Source organism: Delphinus delphis, chromosome 3, assembly GCF_949987515.2.
Source record: "Delphinus delphis chromosome 3, mDelDel1.2, whole genome shotgun sequence".
Lineage (NCBI taxonomy): Eukaryota > Metazoa > Chordata > Mammalia > Artiodactyla > Delphinidae > Delphinus > Delphinus delphis.
Genome location: NC_082685.1, coordinates 48,302,514 through 48,326,984, shown reverse-complemented (window position 1 = coordinate 48,326,984; position 24,471 = coordinate 48,302,514). Strand labels below are relative to the sequence as shown.

General features: G+C 41.9%; 1 protein-coding gene across 2 annotated transcripts in view; it reads right to left on the bottom strand.

Annotated features, from left to right (window-relative positions):
- SH3TC2 (SH3 domain and tetratricopeptide repeats 2) overlaps window positions 1-24,471 on the bottom strand; it is a 63,449-nt gene that overhangs the window by 35,286 nt on the left and 3,692 nt on the right. The window contains exons 2-7 of one of the 2 annotated variants that reach the window (XM_060006854.1): window positions 12,213-12,311; window positions 8,629-8,756; window positions 5,340-5,445; window positions 3,551-3,694; window positions 2,293-2,515; window positions 1,442-1,515 (exon numbers count right to left, since the gene is read on the bottom strand). In XM_060006854.1, the coding sequence (XP_059862837.1) occupies window positions 1,442-1,515; window positions 2,293-2,515; window positions 3,551-3,694; window positions 5,340-5,445; window positions 8,629-8,756; window positions 12,213-12,311 (774 nt within the window). Of the gene's footprint in view, window positions 1-1,441; window positions 1,516-2,292; window positions 2,557-3,550; window positions 3,695-5,339; window positions 5,446-8,628; window positions 8,757-12,212; window positions 12,312-24,471 lie in introns of those variants that run through there. The other variant, XM_060006853.1, reaches the window with a different exon arrangement.

Below are 24,471 nucleotides of genomic sequence, written 5' to 3'. Positions count from 1 at the left end.
AGGTGGAAGCACTGAGAGGGTACGTGATTTGTCCAAGGAGTTTGTGTGTGAACTAGAACTTAAGTCTCTCCACTGCTGTTAACCCTTCTTTCCACTAATCCAGCTCTAGTTGAGGTAGCAGTTTTTATATGCCCCAGTTTCCATATTTGCTTTAGCTCCCCTGTTAAAGCTACTGGATTTTTTTTTTCCTGACATTTTTTTTTTCTTTTTTTTTTTTTCTTTTTCTTTTTTTTCTTTTTCTTTTTTTTTCTTTTTTTTTTTTTCTTTTTTTTTCCTGACATTTTTGGTCAAGTTTCTGTTGACTCTGTCTTCAGAATCAGAAGTTCCCACTGCTTTGGTAGTATCTACCATGTGTTAAACACTTAGAATGTGAGAAAACTGTACTAAGTGATTTACAGATGTCATTTAGTTTAGTTTCTCATGACAACATTTAAAGTTGGTTTTACAGTAACATTTTACTAATGAGGAAGTTGTGACATTGTGAGAGCACGTCATGAACTGGCCGAGGTCACACTGGTTTTAAGTTGTGGGGCTAGAATTGGAACCCAGAACAGGACTTCACAGCCCCATGTTCCTAACGACAAGGCTATACTGCCTCAGATAGCTAAAAGTCTTGTTTGTGGTTGATTATTAATTAGATCTAATGTCTGGGTCTCATAATTCCCTCTGTTTCTTTTTTTTTAAAGTGGTACTTGGGCTTAGAACTTTAAAACTTGCACTTTGTGCTAGGTGTGAGAAGGCAGCTCCAAGGATGAAGATGAAAGGAATGTATATTCTAGATACATAGAAAACATTAAATTTCCTTATCCAGTAGATACAAATATACTTATAGATATATGGGTATATATTTATGTGTGTATGTGTATATATAAATATACATACATACATACACATGTGTATAGAGATTACATAAAATGTATGCATGTATTTATACATATATATATATGTGTGTGTGTATTTCATCTATTCAACAAATATTTACTGAGCACCCGCTATGTGCCAAGCATTCTTAATCTTCCTTAATTCAAGATTAACTTCACAAAACTCTGAAGGAAATTAGAAAATGTTTTGACTAGAGATTGAAAGCAGGCAGCCTGCACGCCACATCTGGCCCACACAGGGCTTTTTTTTTTTCCCACATATCTTTAAATCCCTATGGTCCCTACCATTCCCTAACATCTTCCCTCCAGGCCCTCCACGCATCTGTATGTTCTGCCTGTCCCTGGAGGTATTTATATCTACAGTACAGCCCTCATCTGAGACCTCTCATTTCACAGGCAAGGAAACCCATGGGAACAGATGGTATAATTGGGTTCCCCAAATTCAGTCAGCAGCAGAGGTGAGACAGGAATTCACATCCACTGACTCCAAATCTGCTGATAAAAGGAGGAGGCAGAGCAATATTATCTCCCTAATAATACTGCCTTCAACTCAGCCGTACCGATCTGATAGGAGCCTGTCCAATCCCTCTTCCTGGAAAGGCCACAGCTTCCTGGATAATTCTTTAGGAACCATCTGCCAATGGAAACATGGGGTTTGCAAACATGGATTTCAAAAAATTTGAACAGTGAGCAGAATAATCCATTAAAATGATGCTGATGATAATAAGTATTCTTGTAATTTTGGTTACTTTTATTATAATAGTGGCAAACATTTAATGAGAACTTACTTTTTATCAAGCACTATGAAAAATAAAGAAGCTCAGCAGGCCTGGGATGTTTTCTGGCTCAGCAATTAGCTTGTCAGTTAAATATCTAACAAAGGATCCCATTCCATTCTCACTGCCAGATTCTCTGCCACACACAGAACCCACAGCCTGGAATCATGCTTACCGTCACTCTCTCTGTTTGAGTTTACAACATCTTCCAGCAAGGATTCTGGAACTTTAGTGTGAAAAACATCCCCTGATGTTTAAGGGGAGCTTATATAAAATGCAGATTTTTGGATCCAACCTCAAGAGAGTCTGAGGAGGGCCAGAGGGTATAAACTTGCAGTAGAATCCCCAGGTAACTCTGGTACAAATGGCCCCCAGTCCTCACAGTGAGAAACACTGCATTGGAGACCAGGCAGTGTATTTCTTCTTTGGTACAATGTCCATCTGAAACTTTGAGTTGTCTCCATTTCATCTAATTGTGCAAATCTTGACTTAAAAAAATAACGAAAGATAAAAAGACCCCCATGTTTGTTCCCTCCCTGGCACCATGGATGTCCACATCTGCAAATGTGCCTACGCTGTTCTGCAGACCTCAGTGCGCTCTGAGACCCTCTCCCAGGAGGTGAGTGGCTACTCACTGGTGGAAAGGGAGAGGCAGGGGTTCCAAGGCTGACACTGGCACCAAGCCCCGTTGACCCGTCACCAAGGACACGCCTTCCCACTCGAACTCGCCTTCAGCTGTCTTCACCGAGATTAACTCATTCTTGCAAAGTGTCAAATACTCCCCTTCCTTCTCAGCTGGCTGAGCCATGGAGCACGTGGCTCTGCAGAAGAAGTGACCTGCAGAGAATGAGAAAAGCTCTTTCCAAGGAGTAGCAGGAAGTGAAAATGGAGTATCCCACTATGTATATTTCCATCAGAGCCCAGATACTTTTCTTTCTGAAAGTAAAGTACACAGTCCAGGGGGAGGTACTACAAGAGGACTTTGTGACCCCAGGAAAACTGGTACCAGGGAAAAAAGCCACTGAGAGGGAATTCACTTAAAATAGACACCAAAAACTCCAAATAATTCTCAAGAATGAGGTTTAATTGGGACTTCACCTTGAGAAAAAAATGAAACAAGAGTTCGTGAAAATATATTTAACAGAACTTCAGTTATAATTGCAACCTCGTGTTAATCTTAGGACCAAAAAAGAATAAATTAAGTTGATTTGGGTGAATATAATTTCTCCAACTAAATTTCACAGTCATACAGTATGAAAGTTTTTCCTTCATATATGATTCATGCAAAACAATCAGAAAGGGAATCATTATGCAAAATATTCTATGCAAATATGGCTCTTTCACTGTGTCTATGATGTCATCAGTCATTAACCGGTTGGCTGCAGCCTTGATTGGATCCTTCCTTGTAAACAGACTGGTGGGTGTTCCAAATAGTTTCCCAATATCACTTTCCTCGATTTCATGAAATCATGAAGGTTTTGCAAGATCTGCAATTTTATATTACAATCAAATTATATCACATGTTTGGAATAGTGGTTCTCAATCTTGGATGCATATTAGAATAACCTGGGCAACTTTCAAAAAATACCAAAGCCTGATCCCCATCGCTAGAGATTAACTGGCCCCAGCTGAGCCCTGATACGGGCATCTTCTTAAAATTCCCGGGTGGTTCTAACATCAGACAATCAGTGAGACTGGCCTACACAGCTGTTCATGTGATATTGATGTTCAACTGAGAGAGATGGTTGAAGTAATATTGTAACAGGTGGGTTCATTTGTGAATATTTTCATGTTTGAATGGTTTTTGCCTCCCTTTGTATCCTAATTATTTCAAGGACTCTGATAACATATACCCAGATAAGACCCCCATCCCCACCCCTACACCATGCTCACCTTCCTGGATCAGAAGTCCCAGGTATATTGTTTCCAGGTGTTTATCATCTACTGACACGTGGATCTCTGTATCCTCCACCAGTCGGCAGTTAAGCCAGTACTTGTGATCAAAGAGGAGATGCTCCAGACACATGGATACGTAGCCTAAGAAGTCAAACCAACAAGATTCCTCAAGGGCATGATTTCTGCCATTAGCTGATCATTAGGGTGAGCAATTTCCCTCCTGAATTTCTCCCCCAGACCTCCATCCCTAATCTGACTCCACTTAATTGGAATTAGAAGAGCATAAGAGGGGTAGCTAGAAAATTTCTAAAATGAATTGATTCTTCTCAGCATCTGTTGGGAAGCACAAATCATTTTTAAATGATATTTATTTTCAACATACTATGGGTTTCCATAAATGCATAATAATATTATCAGACCAAGTTACTTTTTTATAATACATCCAGGGAGGAATCTCCAAGATTACAATGTTGACACTGGGAGTTCCTGGTTCCCCCTTAAAGTTCTCCTGACCAAATTCGAATTCTTGTACCCCTGATGATGCAGTGGCTGGGGAGGGTCTCCATGGCCCACAAATGAGTCAGGATCTACTTCAACATCCCTCTGACCCTGCCCCTCACCCCATGCCCAGTAAGATCTCACTTGTTAAAACCAGACTAAAAACTGTGCAAACTGTAAAACTGTAACAATTATGGACAGTATTTTACACATTTCTATAAATTTAAATTATTTGTATGAAAATTTTGCTTCTTTCTAGACATCCTCACTTTCTTAAGATGCAGAACCTGTCTCTTTCCACTCTCCGTTGTGCTGATTTAGGCCCTGTGTATCTTCTGTAATGGTGCTTCACATACTTTCATGTGCACACAAATCACCTAGGGACCTTATTAAAATACAAATGCTGGTTCAGTAGGTCTGGGTTGTGGCCTAGGATTCCATGTTTCTAACAAGTCCCAAGTGATGCTGATGCTGCTGGTCCATGGAGCACACTTTGAATAACAAGGATCTCTAATGGTCACAGAAGGAGATGTGTTGAATGGAGAGCAGAAAAATCACCATGACTACAAGAGGAGAACTTATACGTTCTAGCCAAGAGCCATCTTGACCCTCCACCCCTACACAAAATCGCTTCCTGTGTAAGTCTGCATGGAGCCCAGCATTTTGTAAGAGAAGTAAAACACGCATCAATTCAAATGGCTTCCTCTTGCCTTGCTTGGTTTTGCTTTGCAATTGTAACTTTCCTATCATGAGTTATTCTCCATGGAGAGGGCAGGTAAACTATTTCCCACCACATCGGTACTGGTGCTGTGCCCCAGTATCCTTCTTTACCTTCTAGAAAACCCTGCAACCTGAGGCCCCTTTAGCAGATAAGTCCCCCATATCTTTCTTTGACTTTTCCAAAAACATGGAACATGGATCTGGAACTTTTGAACAGCTACTTAGATCCTACTAGAGACTGTTTTCTCTTTTTTTTTTCTTTTTTAACCATTAATTTCTAATCTAGCTCTACTTTGAATCTAGTAGATGATCAAAAACTGTTTGCCAGTTTTAAGTGATTATCTAATACTCTCTTCCTGAAACAAAGAAGGGCTGCATGTGACATTTTAGAGCAATATTTGCTTTAGATTTAGTTCCAGGCAGTTTGTGATATTTCAAAGGTTAACCATCCATGTTAGACTCTACCGCTTTAAATTATCAGAGCCAGACCAATTCCTTAATGTCAAGTTCTGCAAATTGGCTAAACTGAGAAGCAGGTGCTCCTTTACCTGCCTGCTCCATGTCATACCTAAGTTCAGGTAGGTGGAGAACTTCCAGATTTCCTCCATGGTCTTGAAGGTAATGAGGAACTGGGCCTTCTGGGACTGTATACACACCAACCTAGCTGAGAGGTCCTGAGTAAAAAAGAACAGTGAGTCAGCCCGGGATGACAAAAGCGTCCTGTGAACAAGCTCACGTATATACAACATGCTGTGTATGAACTTCTTTTTTTGAGATATAATTGACATATAACATCATATTAATTTTTAGTGTGTAACATAATGATTTAACATATGTATATATTTTGACATGATGGCCACAATAAGTTTAGTTAACATCCACCACATCACATAATTACAGATTCTTTTTTTCTTGCGATGAGAACTTTTAAGATCTATTCTCTTAGCAACTTTCAAATATACAACATAGTATTGTTAACTACAGTCACCATGCTGTATGTTACATCCCCAGGACTTTTTTATCTTATGACCAGAAGTTTGTACCTTTTGACCACTTTCACCAATTTTGGCATAGATTTTTTACATCACCAAAAAAAAAAAAAAGGAAATAACCTAAATGTTCATCAATAGGAGACTGGTTAAAATGAATCATGGTTCATCCATACAATGGAATATTATGATATTATGCATCCATAAAAAAGAATAAAGACGCTCTTTGTGTATTGATACAGGCTCCAAATATTCACTGCTGAATGAAACAACAGCAGAAACAAAAAGGAACCAGAGTATAGAACTGTGTGCAGAGAATGTTATCTTTTGTGTTAAAAAAAAAAAAAGAAGTATGTGTGAGAGGGTGGAGAATGGATCACAGAAGGCACCTTGGAAGCAAATTTGATTGTGAATCTATGTTTAATAATTATTTTTACGAAGCTAGCAAACAGAAAAACCAAACCACACAAAAATAAAAAGTATCCATAATCCCTCCTCCTAGAGATCATCAATGTTAACAACTTTGTGTATTCTTTGAATCTTTTTTCTGTACATGAGTTTCTATGTAACCATTTTTATATAAATAGAATCACATTAGTAAGTTGTTTTGTAATCGTTCGTCCCTAAACAATGTTTTGTGAACCATCTCCCATGTCATTAAATAATCTACATTATTTTTAATGGTTACATATGCTGTAGTCACATTAACATAATTAATTCTTAATGTTTTCTTATGGCTAGACATTTGAGTTGTTTTAATTTTTTAACATCCTAAACAGTACTGTGATAAACATCTCATATCTAAATCTTTGTATGCACCCTTGATTTTTTTGACACAAGTGATTCCAAGAAGTGTTAATTGGGAATGCACATTTTCAATCCTAAAATGCAGGAGCCAAACTACCCTCCAGAAAGGTTGTGCCAGTTTACACACTCACAAGCGGAGAAAGAAGAGACCTGTAACACCCCCCCCACTCCCTTTTTAAATACCTGAATGAAAAGGCCTGAATCACTGCCTAGACTTGGTTTTCCCCTAAAATCTTTTTTGCTTGTCCAAGCATCTGGACTTGACTATAACAAGGGATGATCAGAATGTCCCTCTCCCTCCAGGCCAGTCCTACCACCAGTGATCAACCCCTGGATCCCTGTCGTGAGGGAACCCTGGAGAAAGAAGAAGAGGACAGAAGGATCCAAGGAAAAGCCCCTACTTCAGCAAGTAGTTCTTGCTGGGTTTCTCCCATACCAGGCCCCAGGAGGCCCTGGATCCTTGGAGGATATAGATCCTGGTAGTCAGGGAAGAGGGTCCTAAGTAAAAACTGATTTACAAGGAATTTACTATATGCCAGGCTCTTCAGCAAGAGTTTGATGAGCAATGCCTCATTTAACTTTTACAATAACCCTATGAAAGAGTGTAATTATAGGAGTTAACCCATTCTAAGATGCACTTTTATCACATTTCACCATTTCTGAAATAAAAGAAAAGGAAGTGTGGCATCATAAATAATGGGCAGCATTTATTTTCTTTCTTAAAATAGTGTGTTTATAATCAAATGGCACCTCACATTTAATAGAAAATGGCATTGTCCCTGTTTTATACTCAAGGATGCCAGGGTGCAGACAGGGTAAGTCAAGGAGCTGTGACGCTCAAACTGGATCTCAGCTCCAACTGACTCCAGGCCTCAGCTTTGGCCCACAAGCCTGCCCACTCAAGACTCAGCCCAGCAGGCCAGTTTGCACAACCAAACCCAGCTCTTGCCTGTGTCAAAAGCGACTCAAATTAAAAGAAACTCTATGGTGCCTGTTAGTAGCTAATGCCTCCAAGTTCCTGAATTCTGGAGATTTAAAAACAAAATGACTCTGCTATTTATAACATATATACTATTTGTGGAGCACATCCTACCACCCAAGCACAACACCAAGCTCTCTACAGATACTATCTCATTTACTCCTCCCAACAAACCAAACACTATATTTTTTGTTACATGACAGAATAATAGAGTATGTTTCTCTTTTTAATTTGTATCAATTCATACAGAAACTGTAAAATAACTAGAACATACTAATTTATTATGTAAAGCAATGTTCTCTTTCCCCCACCTCTAGTTGCAGCAAATTTTAAACATTCCTGACTTTAGTTCTCCTAGTAAGTACCTCCTAAAGTATAAATAATTTAGTCATACCCTTCTTCCTTGGTTTAGCACTTGAGGATATTATCTACCTACTATGAAAGATGAGAAATTGGTTTATTTTATTGCCTTTTCCTCCTCTCATTCTAATATTTATAGCTATTAATTTTTGATTAGCAATTTTGGTACTTAAAAAAAGTACACTTACCAGTGGTTACCAGTGGCTGAGGAAAGGGGATAGAGGGGAGTTACTGTTTAGTGGGTACAGTGTTTTAGTTTGGTATGATGAGAAATTCTGGCATGGACAGTGGTGATGGTTACACAATAATGTGAATGCATTTAATATCACTGACTTGTTCAGTAAAAATTATTAAAACTGAAAATGTTATGTATACTTTATCACAATTTTAAAAAGTCAAATTCACCACATTTTTTAAAAAGTATACTTTATGAGGTAGGTATTATAACGATTCCCATTCGACAGAGGTTAAGTAACTTGCTGAAGGTCAAAAAATTAATAGTGGCAGATTTTAAATGAAATCTTCTCTGACTCTGATTCCAAGGCTTGACCCATTCCTGCTGAGCAGAGAATGTGTACATTTTCGTTCATTCAGTCAGTCAGATGTTTTCTTGAGGGCCGACTTTCTTCCTAGCACTGTCCTAGGTGTTGAAGAGGCTGTTGTGGACAGACACAAGGTAGACACAAGGTGGACACAAGGTTGCACTGCTCTGCGAAGCTCACCTTAAACAATGCACGAACCTCCTGGTCCTCATTCTCCAGCGCCCAGAGCCGCCTCCTGGCTGCTTCTTGCAAGGGGCCATTTACACACCTCCTGGAGCGGCTCTTCACACTGAAGGAGAGCGTCAGATCTTAAAGAGAACAGAGTGAGAAAGATCAGGATGGAAATGCAGAAACAGGGAAGAAAGAATTAGATAACCCCCAATGTTTCCCACACCCAACCCCGAAATTGATGTTCTCATCAGAGATTACAAGTGATCTTAACAATTCTCTGAGCACATTCTTTAAACTTTCCTCCCCCAGAAGAAAATATGCTGAAGCACAGAATGTTCTGGAATCACAGGAGTTGCTGCAGTTGGGTTGGTTATTTCTGTTTGTACAGAGTATATTCCTGCTCTGCCTGGCACTGAGGGAACAGTGCCACACAGAACCAGCTAGAACATGTATTTCCTCCTGTGGATGATTTGTGAAAGTTTCCAAAGAATACTAATTTATCCATATTTATGGAAGTATATTTATATGTCAAATTTATCATATGTAATAGATATTAATACTCCATGCATTATACATATACACATGCATTTCCTCTAACCTGCTTCTTTCTGATTATGCATTTGTTGTTCGTCAGGGTAAGTGGCTAATATATTAAAGTCTATCTTTAATATCTTCAAAATGCACACTCATTCAATACTGTGAACAGAGGCTGTTTTAGGCGCTGAGATGCAGCAGGAAACAAAACAGACAAGGTCCGGTTCTCATGGAGCTTGTATTCTTGGCAAGTAACCAATTCCATGAACACAGTAATTTCAGATGGAGAAAAGTGCTATGAATAAAAAAAATGTTAATAGGGTAAAGAGACAGAGTGATGGAGCTGTTGGAGAGTGGATAGTGTTGCTGGGAAAGGCCACACTGAGGAGGTTCATCTTATAACTGCACTTTGCCATGTGTCTTCTTCAGACAATACGTACCAATCGCATTAATAATTATCAAACACAATGAACCTTCAAGGCAGCAACTAGATAGGCACAGAGGTCTGTCTTCTAGCCCTAACCTGCCAGGGCTTTTGCAAATTCCTGAGCACATTACAGACGGCCCCTGTCATGCTGGCCTGAGAACACAGGCAGCCTGCATTTCTGTCTTCCTGTCTCTAACCAAGAAGTCGTGGAAATGCTGTGGCTGCAGGCCAGCTCTGATACGACATGCCCAGCTGACCTGACATCGGTGAGAGCTTTGGGTGGATGTTTGTTCCATTCCGTTCCTCCCTGGCTTGTGTTCTAATCTCACGCAAGCCCTCCATCTGCCGCAGTCCAGGTCCAACGACTGTCTGGTAGCCTCACTGACCACTGATCTCTAGGAGGAGGTAAAGCCCAGGGAGGAGGAGTCACACAGACGTGGACTCGAGGCTCGGCTCTGCCTTTGTTAACTGCACCACCCTCAGCAGTTAATTACCTCTCTATGCTTGACTTTTCTAATTAATAAGATGGCTTTTAGAGTACTATCCCACAGGGTTTCTAAGAGGCTTACTAAATGAGATTATGTGCATAAAGCATTTTGTTCAGTGCTGGGTGCATACTAAATGTTCAATACACACATGAGCATTAGCTTTTGCCCCTTGCAACCCCCCACCCCAGTGCTCCAGCAGTTACTGCTCGCAGCCCCCAACTTGTTACAATGTAATTAACCTTGACACTAATTGATTCTGTGATTTCTGTTCACCAAACCTCCTGTCCTTTCAAAGCCTGATCTAAACTCCCCTCCAGAATCTTCCTGGGAAAAGCTCCTGATAAGTGACGGCCCCTTCAATGTGACCCTCCTTGCCATGTACTTGAATCCATGGTTATAGAACTTAAAAGACCTGGATTTAAATAAGCAAACTGCTTGTGGATCTCAACCAATGAGAGCTGATACTCAGAGCAGCATCTCTGTGCCACTGTGGGATCCTACAGTGCCCTCTTTGGATAGGGGAATAAATCAAGTTCACTCTAGTCTTAGTGTGAAGTGCATTTTGTCATTTTTTTAATACTTTTGAAAACCGGTGGTTTAGTCATGATAATGTATCTGACTGATTCTGTCTGGGACTCTTCCTCATAAAGAAGAGGGTGGCAGTTGGAGCTGAGTCTCCCCTTCTCACCCTATGACCTTCCTGGAAACAGCACCATGGCAGAAAATGCTGAAAGACGGACAAGTTCAGGTTCAGGTGGTTAAGTTTCACCTACATGTACCCTTTGTTCACTTGCCTTCATACACTGATAAGACAAAATGCTGACTCCACTGTGTTCATGAGACAACAGATGGTGGGTGATTCAGCTTTTTCAGGGATGGCCCAAGCTGACAGACAGATAAGCAGACTGATGCAACACCAAAAAACAGAGGGCAAGGTTTTTCTTATTGTCAACCAAGAAGTCTGACAGAATTTGAAATTGGGAAAAGAAAGAATATGGCATGACATTACACTGTTTACATAGAGTATATCCTTCAAAACATTCATAATGCAAATCTTTTTTCACAAATCTCGATTTTGTATGCTGGATAAAAGTACATGTTTGGGAGGCAACGGAACACCCTGGTTACAAACAAGGACCAGGGATTGAATGCCTTTCCCATAACGTATTAACTGTGCAGCACTGGGGAAGTCACCTCCCTCTCTGAGTCCCTGTTTGCCACCTTTGAAATGCAGAGTATGGTGCCACCTTCTAGAGGTGAGCATGTGAGGCTGAGAAGTAGATGCAGGGATGACTTAGCACGTGCTTGGCATGTGATTTGCCCTCAAAAGTGGTCCCTGTTACTGGATAACAGAAACTGTATCTTCTACAGGTTTATCCTCAGAGTTTCCAGTACAAGGTTCAGCCCTCTCTCTCTGAGGATGGTTCTCTCTTTGCCAGCTTCACTGAAGTCTCTTAAGGGGAACACTGTGAAAGATATGTCCTGAGAAAAAGATTTTTTCCATTTTAATTTCAAAATCTTTTTCTCCTTCTGAAAGATTCAGACAGACATCCTTCTGCTCAGCCAATCTCACCCCACATACTCAACCCTTTATTCACTTATTTATTTAACCAATTCTGTATAACCAACTCTGTTTGTATTCTGTATACTACCAAAACTCTGTTTTGGTAGTATACAGAATACAAACATGACCCCCATGGACCTATTCAATTATTCATGTATTTATTTACCAAACATTTCCTGAGCACCAATTATGTACAAAAAACTCTGTTAGGTACTATGTAGAATACTTACTTATTCAAAAAATTACCCCTGCCCTTCAGCACCTTAAAATCTATTTGATGATATACTGTATTTAATATAGCAAATATGTATGGAGCTCCTAATATGTGCCAGATTGTGAAGAACTCTGAGTGTTAGCTTGAGATGGCTTTTCTTAATCTTACAGGCAATGGAGAGCACTGGAAGATTTGTGAGCAAGTGAATATCATAGTCAAGGTCATGCTTACAAAGATGTATTTGATGGTGGTGCCTAGAAAGGATCAGAGGGAGGGAGTTTGCAGATGGGACTGATAAGGGGATTACTGTAATATTCTACATGGAAAATATTTTTTAACTAGGTTTTGTCTTTGGGGTTTAGATACCTGGAGTCATATTCTGTGGCAGGAAACATTTTTCCTTGTTTTCAGATAAGGATATAATCTCAGTGGATATGGCTGGATCCTTGGAAGAAGTTTCTTTACCTGGAGGAGATCAAATGAAAGATCATTTGCGAGAGTATAAGAAAGCTATAAGCAAGGATTGCAAGTTTTTATCAAGTGATCATTTTTTTCTCCAGGGCTGGTGGCCTAGAAGAACTCTAATTGTTACCACCATCGCCTAATAATTATTTAGTATTCAACTAAAGCATACTATCTCAATCCTATAGCAGCCTGGGTGTCCCCACTTTATTAAAAAAAAAAAATTTCCCACCTACAGGTCAGACTGAGTCCCATGGCCTAGTATACTGAACATGTTCAATATATGCTGAGCCTACAAGGTCATTATAGATCTGACTACAGCAAGGTGGATAACACAAGTGCTGGAGCAGAGCAAGTGAGAATAGCATCATAAGGGAGGTGGCTGGGGCATGGCTGTAATGGCCCTGAAATGTATGATTGTCCCCAGACTGCCCTTCTGTCTGCCCACTATACAGAGTCCTGTATGGGACTTCTTTCCTCCCCAGCTCTCTAAAGCGTTCCTGTCTTTGCAGCTGTAAAATTGGAGTGAAAAGGAGAGGAAAGAAAATCATAGCATAGACTAAGGTTAAGAAGGAGGCTATTTTGATGGCATGGGGTTGAAAAGAGAAGAAGAGTACAGCTATAAAGCACAAGGCAGCAGGTAAAAATGAATAAAAGGGAAATTCAGGGCTTCCCTGGTGGCGCAGTGGTTGAGAGTCCGCCTGCCCATGCAGGGGACACGGGTTTGTGCCCTGGTCCAGGAAGATCTCACATGCCGCGGAGCGGCTGGGCCCGTGAGCCATGGCCGCTGAGCCTGCGCGTCCGGAGCCTGTGCTCCGCAACGGGAGAGGCCACAACAGTGAGAGGCCCGCATACCGCAAAAAAAAAAAAAAAAAAAGGGAAATTCACAAGTATTGATATGGGATGTGGGCCTCCTTCATGGTATCCTCAAAATACAACAAGAGAACTCAAATCCTTAACACATTACTGTTGGTTACTCTGTTCTTTTGAACAGGACACTGCTCAAGGACTCCACCATGGGGTCAGAAGATTATAAGCATTACCTGATACTGGAAATAGGGATTAGGAATCTTGGCTCAACCACCATTTGTCAGTCATTCATCTAATCCATCCAGCTTCTTCAACTGTAAAATGTTGGTGGATCAAACTCAAGCAGACCTACCATGTTTGCATTCTGGACCTGTGTTTCTGTTGATGCAGCCCAAGAGTGATAAGAGATGAAGTAATCGCGCTCCATCCAATCCCTGCTGGTTAATGCTGAACCCAAATCCTCAAATTGCTGCCAGAAGTCTTTGCCTTCTTCTGTGCCTATACAGTGGGACTTTGAGACTCGAGCTGAGGATCTTCCATGTCTTCATAGCAGGAACAGTTAGCACTTTTTTGGGTAATGAACAAGGAATGAAATGGATTTTGGCTTGAATGGGCTGAAGGACAGGCCCATTAGGTCACAGCTCTTCATCTAGCAAATCTTGTTAGGGGTCAGTGCTGAAAGTTAGGCAGCTTAGCTAGAAAGCTGGCAGTAATGAGCCACAGTCTAGCAGGATCATTTTGTGGTTCTGCCTCCAGGAACCAGAAGTAACTATAGCAAAAAGGCTCTGGCTTGGGAATCATGAGATATGAGTTTGCACAAATCAGATTCTCTGATACATTAGGTAGGTAACATTGGTCAAGATATTTCATTCATTCATTTTCTGAGATTTCACATTTCCCAGTCATAAGTGAGGGCTTGATCTAAATTAGCGCTTCTCAACCCTGGCTGCCTATTCAAATCCCCCAGGTTGCTTCTTAAAAATATCAGTGCCTAGGCCTCATCTCCAGAAATGCTGATTTACATCGTTCATAGTGCTGCCCAGTCATAGGTATTTTTCTTTTTTTCTCCCCCCTCCCCTGAAAAGCAGCACGTGGCCTCACGGCGGGGCCAGCCCACCACTCACCGGAAGGCGAGGGGTTCTGCCCACACACGCTGCAGGGGCTACTGTGAGCTTTGGAGGGGCGGCGGCAAGGAGGTACGGCGCCCCAACGCTCCCTCTCAGATCGCTAGAGAAGGCTTTCCCACCCAGGGCGCGTCGTCCCCCAGTCTCCCACCCAACGTCTCCCCATCAGGTCCACGGACGCACTTCGGGAGATGCCAGTTCTCGGCTGGGGTGGGGGGCGGTCTGCGGTTGGGTAAGCATGGGGTCAACATAAGCATTCATGGTCAGGGGCGGGCAACGCCTGCGAAGCCTCGGGCTCCTGCGTTTGCCTAACCAGGGAGCTTGTCTGAGCCCCCCTTCGCATCACCCAGCCGGTCACGATAGCTCACACTCCCGCGTACAACCTCGGCGGCGAAGGGGGAACACACGGCCAAGTCAGTCCCCCTGCACATATGAGGACGACCCCCACAAGGCACCTGCCCCTACGAGGGACACCGGCGTGCCTTCCTTATCACCTGGACTCCCCAAGAGAGCTGCTCACCAGACTCACCACTACAGGGGGGACCCGAGGGGCTCGCTGAGAACAGGAAGCGACGCCACCTGAGGGACGCCTGGAGCCAGCCAGCGGCACTGCACGGAGTAGGCGGGACGCTCACGCATCGACTGGGGCGCGTGGTGAGCTGTGGGACGCCTCGCGAGACTCTCCGAGAAGGCGAGGCTAGAGTGTCGGCTGCGTGAGCGGACCCGGTCAGCCCGGCTACCGCCGTGAGGCAGGGGGCGGGAGACCAAGGTCCAGCGGGGATTCCTCACCTCTGCCTTACACACACCACCAGCAGGCAGGGAGGAGAGGCAAGGGGCCGGGGCCGAACGAGAAGAGCGGTCCTGGTCGCCATGAACGTCCGTCCCTCGTCAGTCGCGACTTGGGCCCGGCCGAGAAGAGCTAGACATCATCTAGCATCGATACAGGTATTTTTCTTAAGTTCCCCAAACGATTCTGATTTAAGCTAGTGTTAAGAACCATACATCTGGTGGGATGAATTGGGAGATTGGGATTGACGTGTATACACTGATGTGTATACAATGGATGACTAATCAGAACCTGCTGTCTAAAAAAATAAACAAAATAAAATTCAAAAATAAAAAACCATACATCTACGTAAAGTTTTCACACTTTAATGAATGTATGAATCACCTGGGGCTATTGATAAATTGCAGATTCTGCCTCAGTAGATGGAAGCCTGAGGTTCTTCATTTCTAATGTGCTCCCAGGTGACCATCCCGCTGGTCCCAGGATCACACTTGGAGTGGCAGCCTGCTTCCTTACACTAGGACAGAGTTTGAAAACTGTTATACCAGAGGCCACAGGCCACAGAAAACCCACATTTCTCTTTTCTTTTTTCCCCCCTGAACAGTGAATTTTTTTTTTAAACTGGAGAAAAACATAGATATTTTATTTAACGTACGTTTTATATAATGTGAAAGTCCACATGAGGAAATGAAGATCTAAAGAAGGGGAAAAACCTAAAGGATTTTATACTAAGTTGAGCAAACACGAGCAACTGAGGACAAGTAACTAAAATATTGGGAGAGGCTAAAGGAATTTAAGAATTATTTTAACAAGCTATTGGGGGTTTTTTTGGGTTTTTTTTTAACATCTTTATTGGAGTATAATTGCTTTACAATGGTGTGTTAGTTTCTGCTACCGCACAGTGAATTTTTAAGGTTTAAATTGCTCTACATCATTTAGAAATCAGGATGTTTTACATAATCCAGATGCTTGGCTTTGCTTTGAAAACTGGAAGAACTATGGTCTGGGACCCTCATGATTATCTGGCAACAGTCAGCTGGGACTGAGCAGTCACTGCCACCACTATGGGGCATTTGTCCTCTGGCTATCACGGTCCCCAAACTTACAGCTCACGTATTTATACCCAGCCCTGGCAAACTTTGTGAGTCTGTCCCTGTTGTAAGGCTCCATGAGAAGAGACAATGGCCTGAGGACCATGACGGCCTGTGGCATGAGCCTACCTTGAAGAAGGAAGTTCATGATGGTGACCCTGGTTTGGGGGAGAGGGTAGGGCGCACAGCTCTTAAAGGACACATGAGGTTTAGAGCAGAAAATCGCAGTTTTGCAGAATGTGATTTGTGGATAGTCTGCATCAGAATTATTTAGTTGCTTGTTTTTTAAAAGATACCTGTACCAAAAAAAATTCGGAGTAAAAGTTAGAAGAGTATCTGCATGACTTGGGGTAGCCAGCAATTTCCTAAACAGAATGGAAAAAGTACTACCCACAAAAGAAGTAATGGATAGATTGGAATACGGTAAGTGCCCTACATATGAACCTTCAAGTTGTGAACTCTCAAAGATGCGAACGTGCCCAGAGAAAGTACGAAGAGAGACAAGAGGAAGAAGAAGTAACTGAAGAACCAAAGAGTTTCACAATGCAGGAAATGGCAAGGGGCTTTTCTTTATTTGAGGAGGCACTGTTAGTTTTTGAGGCACAGGACCCGAACGTAGAACAGTACACGAAGGTTGCAGCACCTGTTTAGAATGCAATCCAGTGGTACCATGTTGTCTAGGATGAGAAAGGAAGAGCTACTACCCAGACATCACTGGGTCATTTTTTCAAGAGGGTAGATAGGATTGAACCCAGCAAGGAACCAGAAGCTGTGCCATCAACGTCAGGTGTGAGTAAAATTGCAGCTTGCCCTCTGTCTCCTATTGATGATGATCCTTCAGCTCTACCATCTCCCACCTCCTCCCTCTCCTCCAGTCAGTAACTCTTCTTGAGTTACTGGGCCTTGAAAAAGAACCAGAGACCACAACTTGAGCTGGGCCTTGAAAAAGAACCAGAGACCACAACAAGAAACTATCATATCAGGGAGTGGCCAAGATGGTTGAGTAGGAAGACCCTGAGCTCACCTCCTCTCATAGGCACACCAAAATTACAACTATTTCCAGAGCAGCTACTGATGAGAAAGACCAGAAGACTAGCAAAAAAATCTACAACTAAAGATATAAAGAAGAAACAAGACACAGTAAGACAGGTAGGAGGAGCAGAGGCATGGTCTCGTCAAGTTCCATACCCCAAGGTGGGCAACCCACAAACAGGAGGATAATTACAATTGCAGAGGTTCTTCCCAAGGAGTAAGGGGTCCAAGCTCACACTGGACTCCCCAGCCCAGGGGTCCTGCACCAGAAAGCAAACGCCCAGAACATTTGGCTTTGAAGGCCAGTGGGGCTTATTTTCAGGAGTCCCAGAGGGCTGAAGGAAATAGAGGCTCACTCTTAAAGGGCACACACAAAATCTCACATTCTCTGGGACCCAGGAAAGAGGCTACCGCTTGAAAGGAGCCTGAGTCAGACCTACCTGATTATCTTGGAGAGCCTCCTGGAGAGGTAGGAGGCAACTGGAACTCACCATGGGGACATGGACAATGGGGACAGACATTTTTGGAATCTTGTTCTGTCATGAGGACCCTGGTACTGGCAAGCACCATTTTGGAATTTCCCTCTAGCTTATTAGTGCTGGACCTGGCCCCACCAGCAGCCTGTCAGTACCAGTACTGTGATGTTTCAGGCCATGCAACAGGCCAGGCAAGGACACAGCCCCACCCACTGGCAGGCTGGCTGCCTTAAGACCCCCTGAGCTCATAGCCACCCCAGGACCTGGCCCTGTCTACCACAGGGCTGACTCCAGCTACAGGATCCCCAGGCCCTGCAGCCAGAGACCCTAGGACCCAGCTCTGCCCACCAGTGGTCCAGCACTAGCCCCAGGACCCAGCCTTACCAACCCATGGGCAAGTACCAGCCCTGGGATCCCCTGGGCTCTGACCATACCCACCACCTGGCAGACATCAACCACAGCACCACTATAGCCCTGCAGCCTGCCATGTCAGGACCCAGCCCACCCACTAGCAGGTCAGCACCAGGCCCAGGACCCCATGGGACCCAGCCTTGCCCATCAGCAGGCCAGCATCAGCTCTGGGACAACTTGGGCCCCACAGACAGCTGCCCTGGGATCTGGCCTCATCCACCAGAAGGTCAACACCAGCACTGGGACCCTCCAGGCCATGGCCCCACCATCTAGCAGGCTGACACCTGCTCTGAAACACCTTGGCCCCCTCAGCCAGCCATCAGAGGACTGAGCACTTCTCACCAGTAGGCCAACACTAGCTTAGGGACACCCCAGATCCTGCAGTCAGCAATGTAAGGAACCAACCCTGCTCAACAGCAGGCTAACAATAGATCCAGGACCCCTGACCCTGCAATCACCCACTCAGAACCCAGCTCCACCCACTAGCACTAGCCCCAGCACTAGTCCCAGCGGTGCTGGGGCTCCACAGCCAGCTGCCTCAGATTACCCAGCCATACCTACCAGTGACCTGGCAACCAACCAGACTGGGGACCGGCCATACCTACCAGACTACCCCAGTAGTCAGCCTGCCACAACAGAAGGACCCATGCAACCCACATAGGGGGCACCCCTAGATCATATAGCTCTGGTGACCAGAGAGGAGTGCACTGCTGGGACACATAGGACATCTCCTACAGAAGGCCACTACTCCAAGGTTGGGAAATGTCGTTAACCTATCAAATGCACAGAATTTTTTTTTTTTTTTTTTTTGCGGTATGTGGGCCTTTCACTGTTGTGGCCTCTCGCACAGGCTCCGGACGCACAGGCTCAGTGGCCATGGCTCACAAGCCCAGCCACTCCGCGGCATGTGGGATCTTTCCAGACCAGAGCACGAACCCATGTCCCCTGCATCGGCAGGTGGACTCTCAACCACTGCGCCACCAGGGAAGCCCTGCATAGAATTAAAAAAGAAAACAAATTAGGCAAAATGAGGCAACAGAAGAATATATTCCAAATGAAGGAACAAGATAAAACTCCAGAAGAAGAACTAAGTGAAGTGGAGATAAGCAATCTACTAATAAAGTGTTCAAGGTAAGGATCATAAAGATGTTCAAGAACTCAGGAGAAAATTGGATGAACAGAGTGAGAAGTTAGAAGTTTTTAACGAAGAGTTAGAAAATATAAAGAACCAAACAGAGATGAAGAATACAACAACTGATATAAAAAAATACACTAGAAGGAATCAACAGTGGATTATATGACACAGAGGAAGAGATCAGTGAGCTGGAAGGCAGAGTAGTGGAAATCACTCAAGCTGAAAACAAAAAGAAAAAGGAATGAAAATTAATGAAGACAGTTTAAGAGACCTCTAGGACAACATCAAGCATACTAACATTCACATTAAAGGGGTCCCAGAAGGAGAAGAGAGAGAGAAGGGAGCAGGGAACATAATAGCTGAAACCTTTTTAACCTGGGAAAGCAAACAGACATCTAGGTCCAGGAATCACAGAGAGTCCCAAACAGAATCAACCCAAAGAGAACCACACGAAGACACATTGTAATTAAAATGTTGGAAATTACAGATAAAGGGAGAATATATTAAAAGGGCAAGAGAAAAACAACAAATTACGTATAAGGAAAGTCCCATAAGACTATCAACTGACTTTTCAGCAGAAACTCTGCAGGTCAGAAGGGACTGGCACAATACATTTAAAGTGATGAAAAGGAAAAACCTGCAACCAAGAATACTCAACCTGGAAAGGCTTTCATTCAGATTTGATGGAGAGATCAAAAGTTTTACAGACAGAAGCTAAAAGAGTTCAGTACCACCAAGCTTTACAAGAAATTTTAAAGGGACTTCTCCAAGCAAACAAGAAAAGGCCACAACTAGAAACATGAAAATTACGAAAGAAAAAAGCTCATTAGTAAAGGCAAACATGCAGTAAAAGTAGTAACTCAACTACATATAAAGCTAGTAGGAAGGTTAAAAGAAAAAAGTAGTAAAATCATCTGTAGCCACAATAAGTAAAGAATACACAGTACAAAAGTTATGTGTGTGTGTGTGTGTGTGTGTGTGTGTGTATAAATGCCTCATGGTAACCATAAACCAAAAATCTACAGTAGATACACAAACAAAAAAGAGATACAAACACAAACATAGCACTAAAGATAGTCATCAAATCACAAGAGAAAGGAACAAAAGAAAAAGAAAGAAACAAAAAAGAACTCCAAAAACAATTACCAAAATGGCAATAAGTTTACCTATCAATAACTACTTTAAATGTAAATAGACTGAATGCTCCAATCGAAAGACATAGAGTGGCTGAATGGATACAAAAACAAGACCCATACATATATGCTGCCTACAGGAGATTCACTTCAGATCTAAAAACACATACAGACTGAAAGTGAGGGAATGGAAAAAGATATTCCATACAAATGGAAATGAAAAAGAAGCTGCAGTAGCAAAACTTATATCAGACAAAATAGACTTTAAAAAACAAAGACAGTAACAAGAGACAAAGAAAGGCACTACATAATTATCAAGGGATCAATCCAACAAGAGATATAAAAATTTTAAATATATATGCATCTGACAGTGGAGCACCTAAATACATAAAGCAAGTATTAACAGATGTAAAAGGAGAAATTGACAGTAACCCAATATTACTAGGGGACTTTGACACCCCACTTATATCAATAATAGACAAATCATCTAGACAAAATCAGTACAGAATACTGGGCTTAAATGACACATTAGACCAGATGAACTTAATAGGTTTATATAGAAGAGTCCATCCAAAATCAGCAGAATACACATTCTTTTCAAGTACACATGGAACATTCTCTAGGATAGATCACATGCTAGGCCACAAAACAATTCTCGGGAAATTTATGAAAATTGAAATTCTATCAAGCATCTTCTCTGACCACAACACTGTAAGACTAGAAATCAACTACAAGAAAGAAAAAACTGAAAGAAAAAACTGCAAAGAGCACAAACACATGGAGGCTAAACAATATGCTACTAAACAACCAGTGATCACTGAAGAAATCAAAAAATATCTGGAGACAAATGAAAACTAACGCACAATGATCCAAAATCTATGGGACACAGCTAAAGCAGTTCTAGGAGGCAAGTTTATAGCAATACAAGCCTACCTTGAGAAACAAGAAAAATCACAAACAACCTAGCCTTATACCTAAAGGAACTAGAAAAAGAAGAGCAAACACAACCCAAAATTAGTAGAAGGAAAGAAATCATAAAGATCAAAGCAGAAATGAATGAAATAGAAACTGAAAAAACAATAACCTAAGAGCTTGTTCTTTAAAAAAATAAACAAAATTGATAAACCTTCAGCCAGATTCATCAAGAAAAAAAGAGAGAGGGCCCAAATCACAAGGAAAAATTTTTTTCCTTTTCTTTAATTTTATATTTGTAGGAAATGATGGATGTCCACTAAAGTTACTGTGGTAATCACTTCTTGATGTATGTAGTTCAAATCATCATGCTGTACACCTTAAATTTATACAGTGCTGAACGTCAGTTACATCTCAATAAAACTGGAAAAAAAACCTATCATATAGAATAAAGTACTTTAGGAAAAATATATGATTTTTTTAAAATGACAAAGGAAATAAACCAAAAGGCCCATGATAGATATCGCTGGGTCACTTTTAACCATTTTTTCTATACTTTTGTCTACTTTCCAAATATTCTGTAATGGACATGCTTTGTTTTCTAAAAATGGAGGCAGGTAGAGAAGTGGCTAGGAAAAAAATCTGCAATCAGGTAGTTCTGGACTAAATCCCTGGCTTCCTCATTAGCGATGTGACCCATGTAAACCTAGTCTATGTCATTCAGATGGGGCTGACTCCATCCCTAGCTCCAAAAGTGGACACGTGACTCAAGCGTAAGCCAGTCAAGTTATGCTGTACCTTGGCCAGGTGACCAAAGTTAAGCCAGTGAGAACTGGTCCTAGGACTCTCCTTAGACCTCTTCAGGAAAAGATTCCTTTCCACTGCACTTGAAGCTGTGAATATGACAGTCTGGAGCTATGGGGCCCACTACAGGGAGAAAGTTTGCCTGAGGTTGAGGCCAACCCAGTACAAACAGAGCTTAGGAAAGATAACTTCCAGATAATATCACTTGAATATTTTGACCCAGACATACCTGAAACAAACAACCCCTGAACTTTTTATTTATGAATCAATAAATTACTTTCTGGAAGCTAGTTTTATTTTTATTATTATTATTGGTTAGAGAAAGTTACTAACACTCAATTCAAAAAACACAGAGGTTTATTTAAAAACTGCCAAACTAGACCTAAATAGACCTTTCTCCAAAGAAGACATACAGATTGCCAACAAACACATGAAAGGATGCTCAACATCACTAATCATTAGAGAAATGCAAATCAAAACCACAATGAGATATCACCTCACACCAGTCAGAATGGCCATCATCAAAAAATCTACAAACAATGAATGCTGGAGAGGGTGTGGAGAAAAGGGAACCCTCTTGCACCGTTGGTGGGAATGTAAATTGATAGAGCCACTATGGAGAACAGTAAAGAGGTTCCTTAAAAAACTAAAAATTGAACTACCATATGACCCAGCAACCCCACTACTGGGCATGTACCCTGAGAAAACCATAATTCAAAAAGAGACATGTACCACAATGTTCATTACAGCACTATTTACAATAGCCAGGACATGAAACCAACCTAAGTGTCCATCGACAGACGAATGGATAAAGAAGATGTGGCACATATATACAATGGAATATTACTCAGCCATAAAAAGAAACAAAATTGAGTTATTTGTAGTGAGGTGGATGAAGTCTGGCATACAGAGTGAAGTAACTCAGAAAGAGAAAAACAAATACCGTATGCTAACACATATATATGGAATCTAAAAAAAAAAAATGGTTTTGATGAGCCTAGGGGCAGGACAGGAATAAAGACACAGATGTAGAGAATGGACTTGAGGACACAGGGGGGAAGAAGAGTAAGCTGGGACAAAATGAGAGAGTAGCATTGACATATACACACTACCAAATGGAAAATAGATAGCTAGTGGGAAGAAGCTGCATAGCACAGTGAGATCAGCTCATTGCTTTGTGACCACCTAAAGGGGTGGGATAGGGAGGGTGGGAGGGAGATGCAAGAGGGAGGGGATATGGGGATATATGTATACATATAGCTGATTCACTTTGTTATACAACAGAAACTAAGACAACATTGTAAAGTAATTATGCTCGAATAAAGATAACAAAAAAATAAAATAAAATTGACTTTGGCACAGAAAAAAAGAAAACCTGCCAAACTGCTTTCCAAAATGGCTGTACCATTTTGCATTTTCATCAGCAATGTGTGAAAGTTCCTGTTGCTCCACATTCACATCAGCACTTGATAGTATCAGTCTTCTTAAGTGTAGCCATTCTAGTAGGTTTGCAGTTTTATCTCATTGTTTCAATTTATACTTCCCTAATAACTAATGATGTTGAATATTTTTTCACATGCTTATTTTCCATCCCTGTATTTTCTGAATGAAAGTGTCTGTACATTTTAATTGGGTTGTTTACCTTCTCATTACTGAGTTATAAGATTTTTAAAAAATATTCTGGATACAAGTGTCAGATATGTGGTTTACAAATATTATCTCCCAGTCTATGGCTTCCTCTTTATTTTGTTGGTCGATTCATATAGGTGGTAGAAAAGCAGGATTACTGGTAAAGAGCTCAGCAGGATAGGGGTGAATGAACTTTGCGTGCACATGAGCTGACAGAGGACATACTGGAGAGGTGAGTGGTCATGGGGCTAAAATTGATAAATATGGTAGAGTCAGGATAGGGAGAGCATTTTAAGGAAGGCAGAGGAATTTAGATTGGAAATAGCAAGCAATATGGAGCTATGAAACATTCCTGCGCATAGGTGTGGCAAAACAAAAGTGGAAATTCTACCTGGGATAGCACAGGAAGGACAGAGAGAGGCAAGGAGGTGAAGCAAGGAGGATAGCTGAAAAATTGTATGGCAGTCCACGGGTGTGAGTGTGAGAATATGGACTGTGATCTTGGCAAATGAGAAGTCAGGGAATAAAGTGAATGACACTATATTTTAAAGTTAGAAAAGGGAAGGCATCTTGACATTTTAAATATGAGAGATAAAGATGAGGAGAGGCAATAATTACAGAAAACGAATATTTGAAGGGAATAAAAGACCATTGAGCTCCACTCTTAATTTTACTGTTGAGAAACTAAGGCCCCAGAGAGGAGTTATGATTTTACCGGGGTCACACAGCAAGTCAGCAATAGAGTCAGAGGCCATCCAGATCATTGGGTGCAGACCTTGCCAGTTCCACTACATAAACCCAACCTCAGAATGCTGAGAT